This window comes from Rattus rattus, chromosome 10 (genome assembly GCF_011064425.1).
Source record: "Rattus rattus isolate New Zealand chromosome 10, Rrattus_CSIRO_v1, whole genome shotgun sequence".
Classification (NCBI taxonomy): Eukaryota; Metazoa; Chordata; class Mammalia; order Rodentia; family Muridae; genus Rattus; species Rattus rattus.
In genome coordinates, this window is record NC_046163.1 from 30,089,154 (window position 1) to 30,104,316 (window position 15,163).

Here is a 15,163-nt window from a genome sequence, read left to right on the forward strand (position 1 = left end):
ATTCACTAGTTGTGGATCTGTGGATTAATCACCTTCTACCACAGAAAGAAGATCCTCTGATGAGGGATGAGAGGTGCACTATTATGAAATTTTCATAACTGGTTGTGGCATCTGGGCGCTGCTAAACTCAGAGCTTCATGGTGTTTGATGTTCTCTCTTGCTTTAGCGTTCTAGCCACACTGTACTTTTTCAAAGCTACCTATCCACCATGACACCTCCCACCACATGCTGAGAATTGCAGACAGTAGCAGTGTCCCAAGTGGAAATGTTTGCAAGCGGTGCTGTCCTGTGTGAGGCGCTGAATGGATTCATTTTCAGCAGATGGGGAGACACTTCTCATCTTTCTGTGTCATGGAATATTATCCTATAATCTTTTCACCCCGGAATGCTGGGCTTTGGACATCACCCCAGCAGCATCATTGCTGTTCTCTCTTTTATTTGCTGCAGCAATGTGTCTGTTTGTAATTCTGCTTCTGGAGTCTCTCTCCATTGTCACATGACAACCAGATCCTTGTGGTTTCAGGGCTGTACGAACACGGCATCTTCTTCAATCCAGTCTTTACTCTCGCTAGAGAGACTTTTCAGAAGAGATTTCTGGCTGCATATTCTTCCTGAAAATTATTCTTGTCTTTTAATGGGTCTAACTCCCTTGGAGGGTTGTCAAGTCCCTTCTGGCCTCGTTTCACCTCCTTATACTCAGTTTCCATGAGTTTGAACTCACAATTAAGTTCTATCACCTACAGATGAAACGGTCAACGGTCTTCAATTCTGCCTCACTTTGAGTCCTTCCATTTGATGGGTCTATGGGGAAGATCTACTTTGGAACTTACTGTCCCACAGTGTTATGCTAACAACTAGACCCTCATCACAACAAAATTATTAGTTCTTCAATTTCTTTTCCTCACTCTCCAAATGGAGGAACTTGGGGGCTGAATTCATCTTTCTTATTTGATAATTCAGTTATCTAACATTCAATGATTACACAGTAGGCCTTCACAACTGGCAGACAGAAACATGCTCAGAAAATAATATACATACAATTCATATTTAATATGTGAGCAGTGAAGACAAGGTCACGTTATCTCTTCCACTGTAACCCATGCTGATAAACCGATGGGTAGGGATTTGTGACCTACACATCTTAATTGCACAACCCAAATTTTGTGTTGTTTCTATGTTTTTAAATAGCCTGGGAAAAATATCTCTTCCACCACTACCTTTCCAATCTGAGGACTCAGATATATCAGAGCATCTTCTTTGGTATATTTCCACAGTGCTCTGCCTCCGTCTACACTTGGAACTCCCATCAGCACAGCTCAGAAGTACCTAGTTTGGTTTCAATTCAATCCAACAAATACACACTAAGAATGTCTGGTGTGTCAGACATCATCCTGAGCATTGGGGACCAGCAATAAGTAAGAGGCATGCTGCATTCCCCACCATAAAACTTAACAGGGGATAAAGACAACTCTTAAATTCACATAAATAATTGAATTTTAATAGGTGCTCTGAGAAAGATTACAGAGCACTCTGAAAGCAGACGCTAGCCCTTCCTAACCAGGACTCCTGCCAACATTCTTTTCTGCTATTCTCAGTAGGAAGCATAGCTGCTCTGTGAAAGGACTATGGCAGCTGCCCAATATCAAACCTCAAGAAATCTTGACTATCATTTTAGGTAATTTCATTTAGCCCCCTTTTATGCCCACCATCCACATCTTTTGTTACACACAAAAATTGTAATTTGTCTTTATGTTGGTTTTCACTGGTAAAATGGTGTATTATGAACTTAAAATATAGACTTTGAATGTACACAAGAGTTACTAGAAGTTGACTATTCAAAGTGATTGTTCTGACTGTAATCTTAAAATTGGATAATATAAGACTGTTCAGGATAATGGCATAAATATTATTGCCGTATTTTATCCAATTTCCATTTTCAAATGTGCTTTAAATTTTTAGAAAAAGTTAAAAAGCCATCTATTAGGGCTCAGGCAGATGGGCCAGTAGGTGAAGCTCTTGCTTTATAAGCATGAAGACTGGAATTAGGATACCCAGAACCCATTGAAAGCAGGGTAGGAATGGTGGCCACCTGCAATCACAACGCCCAGGTAAGAGGCATCAGTCAGGGATCCCTGGGGGGGAAGATGGCCAGTGAGACTCTAGGTCCAGAGAAAGATGCAGGGTCAAAAAACAGAGTAAGAGCAGTTAAGAACCGTGTCTAACACTAACACCAGGTCTCTGCATGGATACACTTACCTCCATATCTGTACACACATAGGAACCCATGCATGTGCAAACACACACTCTCATACACATGAAAAGGTCTGATATTAATGGAATAACATGATTTTTCAATTAATAATATCTTACAAATAGGAGTTTTTACCTATTAAAACAAAGAAAACTCACCATTCAAGCTCAACCCACTTTACATAAATTTAGGTGACTTATAGAACAGAAATAGAAATGCAATAAAGTTTTCATTAAAGTTCGTTCCATAAAGATCGAGTCTAAGTACTATACTCAGTATCTAGGTCTCAGCTGCCGCTGAATTCTCAAGTGCTCTGTGCTTATCAGAATGGCTATGTACCTAGGACTTTCAGGATGAAATGCTTGCTGACTTCTCCAGCTTCATTTGAGGCAACGCAGGTGTACTTTCCAGTATCTTCCGTGTCTGCCTTGGTGAGCTGAAGGACCATTCCCTGAGTGCCGATGGTCAGATGAGCATCAAGTGCCAGAGGCTGGCCGTCTCTGAGCCAAGACATGCTAGGGGTTGGGGTTCCATCTGTAAAGCATGTCATAGAGGTAGAACTGCCTTTGACAATTGTGATTTCCTCTGTTCCCATTGCGTTGTCCATATTCGGTGGCACTATACAGAAAATAAATCAGGTAAAATGTATGCATATCATAATTCGAGGTGAACTTAATTACCAGTACTTAAATACTTCTATGCTGTTTTTACATTCAATAAAGCAAAGTATTTTCAAAGAGCATAGAATAAATTGACTTTATTGTAAACCATTTATTGATTGGGCTAATTATTAATATTCCATAGATTAGCAAAGAAGTCTCAAAATTGTTTTCCTACTGAATATACAATCAACGTGCATTATATCTTGGTAACATTTTCAACTTGATCGCACTGTCTCTTTAATTTGTTATGATGCAATAGTAGTTCTTACAGTAATTCAATATTATACTTTCAATGACTATATGGAAAACACAGTAATAGAGTAAGTTTTATAAATATCACAGATTGCAGTTCTTAGTTACTCAGAGTTGTTTTGAGATGTTCTTATGGATTAGAGAAATGTGAACCAGCAATCTACCCTATATCATAAATGCAAATGCATCTATACAAACATTTTTATCTCTAAATGAGTTGCTAATGTCAGGAAGAAGGTTGTTGGAGTTTTTTTTTTTTTTTTTTTTTTTGCTTTTTGTATGTGCACGTGAACAAAAAAAAATCTGTCTGTCTGAAATATTCTGTTGCAGACTTTAGTTCTGTTTGTTTAACAGGAAGCACACATAAAGCCAGGATACTAGGAAGGTGGCATAAGGTGTGTCTTAAGGGAGGAGAGATAGTACAGAGAAGGAATTCTGAGGGTGGAATGCCTTGGGCAGGAAGCGATGGGGAGATGACATCTGTTTCAAGACAGAGAAAGAGCAAGCTAGAGACAGGATGAAAGCGTCCCTGTTACTGGCTAACCTTCAGTGTGCTGGGAGATACAAAGCAGGCTCCTGGGGTAGAAAAGGCAGCAGTTGTCTTACTCAGCTGTGAACCCTCCAAACCAAAAAACCAACTTGTTGGGCAAGTTGTAGTCACCTGTGCAACCGTGGCACAAATGCTGTAGGGTTTACCCACCACTCCGATTAAAGACCTGTTGCACTGGAAGGAACTCATGTCTGGTATTGTATTCTGGGTTATAAACAGTTGACTGAGGAGATTGTAAGCCCAAATGGAGAACTCACTATTGTTTAATTAAATTACTTCAGATTGCCTTCTAACTCTCTGTCGCCGTGCTGAAGACAAAAGTTACCATCACCCCCAAATTAGAGAAGCCTCTCCTTGCAGTGAACAGCAATGAGTTCAAAGACTCATGGTTGCCCAAAGAAGCTGAGAATAAGCTAAAGATTATCCCTAAGCAAGTCATTTACACAATTCCCATTAACAGCATAGAAAGAAGCATTATCATGGTTAGTCTGTCTACACAAACTAGTGTCACCTGGGAAGAGAGAACCTCAATTGAGGAACTGCCTCCCTTAGATTGGTTGGTGTGTGTGTCTGCAGGACATTTCCTTCATTAATCATTGCTATAGGAAGGTCCAGGCCATTGTGAGCATTACCAACTCCACGTAGGTGGCCCTGATTGTGTATGGAAGCACACTGAGCAAGCCATGGAGAGCAAGCCAAGAAGTAGCATTCCTTTGTGGTTCTGCTTCATGACAGCAACAGACAAACTGATATAGGTGGGACACATGTAAGTTACAAGATGAGGCAAAGGCGAATTGCTGAAAATACCATCTACAAGACTCAGTGCCACCATTGCAACATGAACTCATAGCAACTGTGGTTGACTACCCTGAGCCCATACATGACAGGTCCGCAATCAGTCTGGCCCCGTCAACCAGCAGTCAAGGAAGGAAGAGGGCTACTAGGGGTATATCTGTTACCACTAACTTATTCATTATTGACAGTTTTTAAAGGGGGAATGACCATTATCTTTAGAGCTTGCCAGGTTCCTATGGATAACTCCAAACTCATGATCACACAGACAGCCTTGGGAGACTCAGTGGGTCACAAAACAAAATATTAGACAGAAATAGGAAAAAGAGATTTGGAAAAGTAGGTGGTAGACAGGTGATAGTAATACACAAGAGGGAGGGCTAGAAGAGTGTTCTGTAGTCATTATGAAAATGTGACACCATCAAAAATTTAATAAAGAAATCCTACACCTGATTAATTTTGTATTAGATGAGAATTTTTGACAGACAATGTAGACCATAAATACAGACTCCTTGGGGGAGAAAAATCTTCCCTACTAGAAAGAGATTTTTCACCAGTTATTTTTGACAGAGGGATGTTGGACTTACAAGTCTTTGAGGAGGACAGTTAATAAAGGCATGCTGCTTAATGCCACTAAACTTGCAGTAAAGTAGCAGGATCATATCTGTGACATACCAAAGACTTGAAGGCTGTAGCGCTTACTATCTATCCCAGCTCTATTGGAGGCCACACAAGTATACACAGCAACATCAGACACCTGAGCTCTCACGATCCTGCAAAACAGGACCCAGCATCTCATACTCAATCCTTTTAAGATACACAAGATAATTATGACTTATAAACAGACAATAGAATACAATTTATATTGAAAATTCTTAGACATGAAACCTGTGACCGTTATCACAAAATGTAGACATCTCCAACTACAGCTGTTTGCACAGTGGTGACGGCAGTAATGGCAAACCACTACGACTACAGCATAATTGCTAGAGTGAATATTTTTCAAACATGTTAACAGAGAAAAATGGTAGCATGAAAATCACATGAGCATCATCAACAACCTCCCATCTTAACTAAAATATATATCTTAGGAATATAAACTTGATAACAATTCATCTCTCAAGAACCATTGAGTAAAGACACCTTTATAAAACAAGCACTTAAATAAGAATACAAAGCCACTTCCATGTTTGATTCCTTAGCTTCCCTCTTCTGAACACATACTGAATGGTGTCCCATGACAGCAGTCAAAGCGTAGGGAAGAGGATGACTTAAATGCTGTGTAGGAGAAATAAGAGTTGTCTATCACTGTTATCATAAGCACTTAGGAAAGGACACACAACACAATCTAACCTGACGACCTGCCCTGCTGACAGCAAGCGAATGTGGGAAGAGATGGGCAGAGGAAGGCCGTTCTTCAGCCAGCTGATCTGCGGTGGAGGTGTCCCCGTGGCTTTGCATTCGATGTTTAGTGACGTGTCTACCAGAGCCATCAGTTTCTCTGCCTCTTCCTTATTACCTCGGATTTTAGGTGGAACTGTGAAACGCACATAGTGAATGAGAGAGAAGATTTATGAGTTCAAATCATTTGCACTGCAATTGTTCTTGCGTCTGCTTTGTATCCCAAAAGAAAATATCGTGGATATTAGATTTCATTTAAATGGTCCAGTCACCTGTGGCCTATCAATGGATTCTTAAGGTAGCAAAGTCAAAACTTGGTGGCATTTCATATTTACCATAGACATTCAAGTTAAATATTCGGTCTTCTTCTCCAGCGGGATTAGTAGCCACACATGTATACTTCCCGACGTCAGATGTGAGGGCTCTGTAAATATTTAGTGTGCTGCCATCTGTGGTGACCCTGTGGAAAAAGTCAGGACAGAGGCACTGTGGGGATAGGATTTGAAAAACTCGTTCAACTTTATTGTGTCCTCTGAAAAATATATGCCATTATAACATAATGCCTTCATCTTGAATAGAATGATTTAACCCTATTTCACAACTACCTAGAAACCTATGAAAGGCAGAGCCACAGAAACCAATGGCAATCTCAGAAAACTAAAATTATATAGAGACCATTTTCATATCCATCATCTCCTTCTGAGAAGGAGAAAACAAAGATAGTCAGGTCAGGAACATGACAGACAGAGGTGCCTTTCTCTCAGCCTTAGAATGCTACATCTTAGGGACAAATAGGAGTTATCTACTCAATGAAAATTTGAAAGTTCTGGTGTGAAATGAAGAACATGAAGAGCTGAAAATGTGGAGAAAAATTAATTGTAAATATCATAGTGATATTTTAATATAGAGAACAAAATAGTATCATTTACTTAATCAGTGATGACTACATTTATAGATAGATTCTGAACTCTTTTTCAAGTGGCTAAGTTCTTTTGAATCATGTACAAGTAAATGATAAATATGAAATTAGATAACAAAATATATCTAATTAAGATTACCACACTATTCATTTTCTCCACATACCATTAATTATCAAACAAAACATTCTATGCTTTTGGATGTTTAAAATGTTATCTACAACTATTTTAAGAATAGTTATTTCATCAACACCTCTGATTATATTGCAAACTAAAATTGCAGGTTGTCACAGTCAATGATTTTTAAAAAGTGACCTTGATAAATTGTTCTACCTAGATATCTATAGCGCCATCAGACAGTGATGAGTCATCAGCCAAGTGGAGGCAACGAAAAGCAACTTTTAAGAATTTAGAGTTCCAACCTCCCACATACCAACATAGAACCTTAGCTTCACCATGTCTGACAGATGTCCACTATCCACTTAATGAAAATCACTAAACACTTGTTAATTCTTCATATTTGTTCGCAGAACAGACATAAAATGCCCAATATTTCTGAAAACATTATCTGGCAGCTTACCCAATCTCATAAATGGGACAAATACTACATTTTAATACAAAACAAGTACTAGGAATATGATGCTTACTGTATTTACGTTTTATGTATTCAATATTGAATAAATTATAAATTTAATAGTACAGAATAATTATGCACATAATTATTCTGGCATATGTGTGAAGATATGTTTGTGTTGAAATATCTTTATGAGACTGTAGACTGTTTCTCTGGAGAAATTTGTTCAAGGTACATGGGAAACCTATTGCATTGTCATTTGCCTCTGTTAAAAGAGAAATATGGATCAGCTCAAAGTACATGTGAACAAACCATGAACTGGAAAATGATGCTCTTATGTCTTTTCTCATAATTCATCCATCAAACCTGCATTCATGCCATTTGATAACTTTAAGATAAAAACCCACAGCTAGGAATATTGATGACTCTTGTGGGGTGCTGTTGGCTTTACTTTAACAGGGAAAGAATTAATTGTTTTATGACATGGACTTGTTAAGGACATTCTCAAACTGGAGGAATATATTCAATGTCAGTTGTTGCATAATATTTTGATGATTGGTATCTGAGATTTTATAATCAGAATTGATGACTAAGGACCATTCTCTCCCTCTTTACCTCCCTCCAACACACACACACACACACACACACACACACACACACACACACACTATACTTTAGAGAGCTATCTAAAGAGAATTTCAATACTTAAAGCTAAAAAAAAAAGCTAATTCTTTTCTATTTGTAAATAAAGGATAGTTAAGGTCTAATGACACAGACGCTGGGCTGGTTGCTTTTCTCAGCTCCACAGAAGCCTAGACATATCCAGGAAATGAAAGCCTTAATTGAGTAATGCCTCCACCTGATTTTCCTGTGGGCATTTCTATGGGAGCATTTCTTGATTAATGATTGATGTGTGAAGTTTACTGTTGGCAGTACTGTCTCTGGGCAAGTGGTCTTGGGTTGTATAAGAAAGCAAGGTGATCAAGCCATGAGGACAAGATAATAAGCAGCATTCTTCCATGGTCTCTGTTTCAGGGCCTGCACCATAGCTTCTGGCCTGGACTTCCTACCTAGACTTCATTTCATGACAGACTCTAAGGTGTAAAACGAAATAAATGATTCCCTCCCAGAAATATTTTTGGTCATGGTATTTATTATAGAAAACAAACTAGAACAGACATAGGTATTATTCGTGTGAAATCTGGGGCATTTCATACCTGACTCGTTCTGTTTCACCACTCACTATGGGTTTTCCGTCTCTAAGCCACTGTAGATGAGGGGTGGGAATACCATCTGCATTGCAGACCAGCTCCACATTTTCCCCAAGAAGGACACTAACTTCACTTGGAACTTCCGCACCGGCAACACTTGGAGGGACTTTAGAGAAATAAGACTTTGATTAGGAAAGTATAAGGATATACATGCTAATGAGTGTGATGGAATAATAAACCATACCATTTCCTTCTCGTAACATCCTTTTGTCTCTGTGTATACATACACATATGTTGTCCTTTGGTGTGGTCAGGCATGTGGAGAACAGAGAACAACTTGTGGGAGCTGGGTATCTCCTTATACTATGTAGGTATCAGGGATTGAACTCCGGTCGTTAGGTTTGATGGTAATCACCTTTACCTGCTGATCCACTTCACTGGCCCAGAACATGTCATGTCTAATTCAGAATCCTTCCTGGATTAGGACTGGCCTATAGTTACCTTCATGAATTACTTTTGAATGTGAATGACAGAGGCACCAAATTACTTCAACATTCATGATAGTCTTATAACTCTGTAGTCACAGGAACTGATGACAGATTTATCTTGTCGGTAACTCAATGGAATCATTCTTAGATTAAGTCCCATTGTATTGCTGGTAATTCATATTGTTCGGAACAATCAACTTTTTAAACATTTTGGTGTAAAGTCTCATGAAAGCATGTATATTAATTATTTGTTTACTGTCTAATTGTTACTTATTCTGAGAAATTGAAGGATATATGCTTTTCAAGCCCCAATAGTTCCTGCTCATTTTTATCTAGTCATCTGTGGTGTGTATTAACGTTATTAACAATGATCAAACAGCCAGCTTCGGTTCCCAGCACCTACATGGCTCACCGCCATTTGTAACTCCAGTTCCTGGACAACTGATGCCTTCTTCTGGGCTCCGGGCACCAGATATGCATGTGGTACAGACATACACTTAGGCAAAACAATTATGTACAAGTACAAATTTTTAAAGGTCAGAAAGGAACCCACTGAGATTTCTGTTCTATAGAGCTATGGAGATATACCAGGAGCATCTCAGATTTGTTCTCAGGAGCCTATCTGCCATCGCTTCCCTACCCCTATTTACCGCCATTATGACAGTCAGAATCAGGCCGTGCTGGATATAGATATGCCAGGAAACTAACTCATCATGGCTATGTATCAGGATCCTTTTGGTTTGGTGAGTCACCTATTAAATATTTACTAACACAGCTCTGTTTCATCTTTCTGAATGCCATTCTATTTAACGAGGTATACTGGCTGGTTTTGTGTGTCAACTTGACACAAGCTGGAGTTATCACAGAGAAAGGAGCCTCAGTTGTGGAAATGCCTTCATGAGACCCAGCTGTAGCACATTTTCTCAACTGGTGATCAAGGTGGGAGGACCCAGCCCACTGTGGGTGGTGCGGTCCCTGGGCTGGTAGGTAGTCTTGGGTTTTATAAGAGAGCAAGCTGAGCAAGCCAGGGGAATCGAGCCAGTAAATAACATCCCTCCATGGCCTCTGCATCAGCTCCTGCTTGAGATTCTATCCTGACTTCCTTTGGTGATGGACAGCAATGTGGAAGTGTAAGCTGAATAAACCCTTTCCTCCCCAACTTGCTTCTTGGTCATGATGTTTGTGCAGGAACAGAAACCCTGACTAAGACACCAGAAATCATTGTAACAAATTAGCAGAAGTTTACTATTTTCAGAAGGGTACCAAAAAGTTTGTCTCTAGATATACTATTGAGACTTGTCCTATATCTATAAAAATAAGAGCCGATTTATAGTCTTAGTATGAAGATAAATTATACCAAATACCACAGAACTGTAATACTTTCATTAAAAAAAGATAAACTAAATTCTATTTTTTTTTCGGAGCTGGGGACCGAACCCAGGGCCTTGCGCTTGCTAGGCAACTAAATTCTATTTTTTACTCCCTAATTTTATGTGCTTTTTCATGAAAATAGAACGCACTGGTAAATGCATGACAAAATTGTCACTATTTTCAGTGACCTCTAGATATCCGAGTGTCTGATCAATGGTGTCTTTTAATACAGGTCATTCTGTACTCTGAATGGTATATGAGGAAGGAAGGAGGGCAGATTACAGTATAGTTAACATACCCTGAATGGAAAGGATATAATTTTTCTGAGCCTTTCCCTCCATATTGGATGCAACACACGTGTAGTTTCCACTGTTTGAACGCTGAAGTCGGGCAATTTGCAGTTTGCTTCCTCCAGACAAAATGTGAGCTTCAAGGGGGTCAGAGTTTTCTACAGGAAGGACATAAAGAGGTAAAAAAAGGTGAGGAAATAACATTTAAAGCCACCCTGTTCATGTAACAAATATACGTTTCTTAAAAGTTTTTCCTTTGTATTTTTGAGAAAAAATTTTTGAAACATGAAAAATTTTTTTAAATCCCTTTATAATGGTGCATTCATGTCTATATCCCCAGCTAGTTGAGAGGCATAGTCAAGTGTGTTGAGAGTTCAAGACCACCCTGGGTTCCTTAGCCAGATCGTGCCTCAAAACAAGACAAAATTGTTAGAAATGCTGGGGTAAATTGCAGTGGTAGAGGCCTTGCCTTGAATGCATGACGCCCTCGCTTTAATGTGCAGTACCTTAACAAAGCAAATGTTTACCAGAAGTCTACTTGATAAATTTATTCTTCAGGGCATTAGGCTTTCTTGAACTAACCACAACTATGAATGCAAGACTGAGAACTTGCTAATTTATCAATGTAGGGCCAAGCAAGGCAACCACAAAAATGTCCAAGTGTGTTACCTATGGGCTTGTGGTTCTTTAACCATGTTATGGTGGGAGGCGGGATCCCAGTGGCATCGCAAGTCAATGTCACCGGATTACTCATTGTCTCCACAATGACTTCTGTTTCAGGCCCTTCAATGGTGGGGGGCACTGTAAAAAGACAGAAGAAGACCGCACACCATCATTAGGTTGGCTCAAGGTGTGATCTTTCATGTGCATATCCAGGGAAGAGTCGTATTGGAGGCAGATACTCACCATATACATTGAGGTGGAAATTTTTATCATCTCGTCCTGCTACATTTATAGCTCTACATACATACTGGCCTGTGTCAGCCACCTAAAAGAAAAAGATACTATTGTATGTACTCCATTAAGTGATGGATGACCAGTCACAAGGTTCAGGAGTGGATTAAACCATCAGTCATCTTTCTGCTCAGCTGCCCCACTGCTAGGCGCCTTCAGAAACCCTGCTTCTTTCTTTCTTTTCAGTGACAATAAGTTCAATGGCATCGACCATGCACTTTTCCATGGACAGCATTGTTTACTGTGGTAAGGGAAGGAGGGCTCTTCCAGTTATCTCTTCCACAACCCCGCCATGGAGGCGCCACACTCAAACAAGGACCAAAGATGCACCTCGGCTCGCCTGATGTGTAGCATTTGTCCACCAGTTAAAATCGCCACGTTGCTAGAATCCGGTATCATCCGCCCGTTCTTAGACCAGGTGATGACTGGAGGGGGCACAGCATTTGACTCGCATTCCAATGACACCGAGGTCCCCTCTCTTACATTAACTATAGACAGAGACTCGCTGCCGTGATCCTTAATGCTTGGGGGTACTGTGGCGGGAAACAAGAGAAGATTCAAATGACTTCGTCATCAAGTTGCTTAGCTGGAAAGTATAAAATGAAACGAAATTACATTACAGAGAGAGTAAAAACGCACCGTGAACAGTCAGCGAAACCTTTTTCTTGCTTTCTCCAGCTTGGTTGATAGCGACGCAGGTGTATTCACCGACATCAGATACCTTGGCCCGAATAATCTGTAGAGTTCGACCACCTGGGGAAAATATAATGTAAAGACAGATATAGAGGTTGATCTAAGTTGTGTTGCTATTACGTTGTGTGTGTGTGTGTGTGTGTGTTGTGTGCATGCATGTGCTGCACACACATGTGCACACGCACGCACACACACACGCACAGAGAGCACACAAGTGTGCGTGCATGCGCAAGCCCCTTCACCTGTTATAGTGTAACATGCAGATGTCAGACGACAACTTTCGGGAGTCACTCCTCTCCTTTGGTCATATGGGTCTGGACAATTGAACAGCTGCTTTCTGAGTTTCCCCACAGTACAGAGGTGATAGTTTGTCCTTCTGTCTTCTGTTTATCTCGGGTGAGTCCAGCTTTTGGCATCACTACATGATGTCACCTGCAAATGTTGGGCTGTACTCATAGCTGTCTTGAGATGCGTGTGAGGCAGAGGCTACAGCAGGACATCTGAATTCTGTCTGTTCATTCAAGGATGCATCGCTCACTGTCTATTCCTTTTTAAATGTTATTTTTTATTGACAAATTCATTTTTGGAGGAGGTATGCTAAAGTAGGCAGAAGTCAACTTGTGGGAATAGTTTCTCTTTTTTCCCACCACATGGGTCCTGGGAATCAGATTCAGGTAGTCAGCTTTTACAGCAAGTATCTTTAATTTCTGAGGCTTCATGCTGGCCCTCACTCTCTAGCACAACTGTATCACCAACCTTCATGCTTAACTCCCTATCTCCCATTCTCAAGAAGATTCCAGTTCACTGAGAACAACCTGTAAGTTTTCACACTGGCTATTTACCATTTGCGCTAAGGAGCCCCCAATTTTTCTGATCCTTAATTTCATAATTTGTTGAAGACTCCATTACTGTACATATCTGCTCTAATGGCTCTGCTTGGCTACTGTGAACAATCAAAGGGAGTGAGACTCGACTTTGGAAAGGGACGAAGTTAAAATGACCTTTGTTTTAAAATGGGGGGGGGATGCCATTTGTGGCCCACCGTCTGAGAAGAGTAAACTCCTTACCAGGCACAATGAGAACATTAGTGTTTGGCTTGATGGGCTGTTCATTCTTGAGCCAGCTGAGGTCAGGAGGGGGGAACCCAGAAACTTCACAGGTCAAAGAGATGAAATGATTCACAACCACAGAGAGATGTTCATGGTTAGGACCAATGACACTTGGAGGAACTGTAAAAGTATAGGTATATACATTAAAAGTGAACTTTGACAGTATCAGAGACATACATTCTAATTTCCTGTGGTTGATAAAAGATAACAACCAAATGGTTCTGTTAAATGCCCAGTGCTCTTTCTTAGACTCTCTAATGACATCATCAAACCCATGTCCCTCAGATGTTTTTTTTTTTTTTTCTGAAATGAAAGGGTGTGTTATAGTTCTTAAAGTCAAAAAATTTCTGGTCAGTCCAAGCATGTGATTTTTCAAAGTGCAAAGTAAAAGCCTGATGTTTTAAAGTAGTTTGGATATTTTATATGGTATCTTTATGTGTATTTCTTATTATGGCAAAAATAACTTGAAGGCTTAGCTTTAGGATCTCAGCATAGCGTACAGATTATCGTTACCGTGCAAATCCATGCAGCTTTCAAGAGAAACCGACATGGTAAGAAATAGACAACATGACTCTTTATTGGTCTAACAATGACGAATAGAAAAGCATGAGCAGTGGAGACAAAAAGCAGAATAAGAAATATTGATATAAACGACTCACTGACATTTATGAACATCATAAAACATGCACATGTGAGCCTTGATGTTTCTTACTAAAAGCACAAAAGGTGCCAGATGTGGTGGTCAGGGCCTTTAATGTCAGCACTTGGGAGGCAGAATTAAGTGTAGCTCTCTGAATCTGCAGCCGGGCTGGTCCACATAGTAAGAGCCTATCTCAAAACTAAACAGACAGCAGCAACAGCGTAAAAACCTCACAGAAGGTGTCAGCCACATTCAAGCGATTTCCTATGAAGGGAAAGAGGACGCAGAGCAAGGATGCGCATGATATAGCCATAAGTAAAAGTAGAAGTGAGTCTTGGTCAGAGAGAGGAGACAGCGAGCACAAGCAATAAACACTATTGTGTCTGCTATATTATGTTAAAATTGAGGTTTAAAACAATCTCTAAAGCAAATGCCGAAAAGGCGAACTCTTTCTTTTAACATGTGGTTTGGATTGCTTCACCCACTGATTAACTCTAGCACTAGTTCATTGGCTAAACTTTTCTTGAATCCTTAATGCATCCCAGTCATTGCGTGAGGCCTCACAAGGAGGGAAACACAAGCAACACTGATCCTTGCTGCTACTCCCTGATAAGTGGATATTAGGAAAAACACGCGGAATACCCATGATTCAACTCAGACCGTATGAAGCTCAAGAAGAAGGAAAACCAAAGTGTGGATGCTTCAGTCCTACTTAGAAGGGGGAACAAAATATCACAGTAGGTAGAGGGATGGAGGAACCTTGGAGGGAGAGAGGAGGGGGAGGGAAAAAAGGTGCGGAATCAGGTGTGGGAGGAGACTGGGGAGAAGTACAGAGGGTCAGGAAATTGAATGGAGGTGTGTAGCAGTGGGGGGTGGGGAACTAGAGGTAGCAAGTCCCAGATGCCAGGGAAGCAAGAGGTTCATTAGCAGAAATACCCGACAAGGGGGAACTAGAACCCGTAGAGACCACGTTCAGTGGTTAGGCGCAGCCCCCCAGTTGAGGGATGG

At 40.3% G+C, this 15,163-nt stretch overlaps 1 protein-coding gene across 1 annotated transcript in view; it reads right to left on the reverse strand.

The window, feature by feature from the left end:
• The window catches only part of Hmcn1 (hemicentin 1), a 442,192-nt gene that overhangs the window by 82,687 nt on the left and 344,342 nt on the right, over positions 1-15,163 (reverse strand). The window contains 11 exon segments of the mRNA XM_032915428.1: positions 2,591-2,869; positions 5,183-5,280; positions 5,861-6,044; positions 6,244-6,368; positions 8,617-8,776; positions 10,768-10,917; positions 11,429-11,560; positions 11,666-11,747; positions 12,044-12,246; positions 12,353-12,466; positions 13,474-13,635. Of these exon segments, the coding sequence (XP_032771319.1) occupies positions 2,591-2,869; positions 5,183-5,280; positions 5,861-6,044; positions 6,244-6,368; positions 8,617-8,776; positions 10,768-10,917; positions 11,429-11,560; positions 11,666-11,747; positions 12,044-12,246; positions 12,353-12,466; positions 13,474-13,635 (1,689 nt within the window).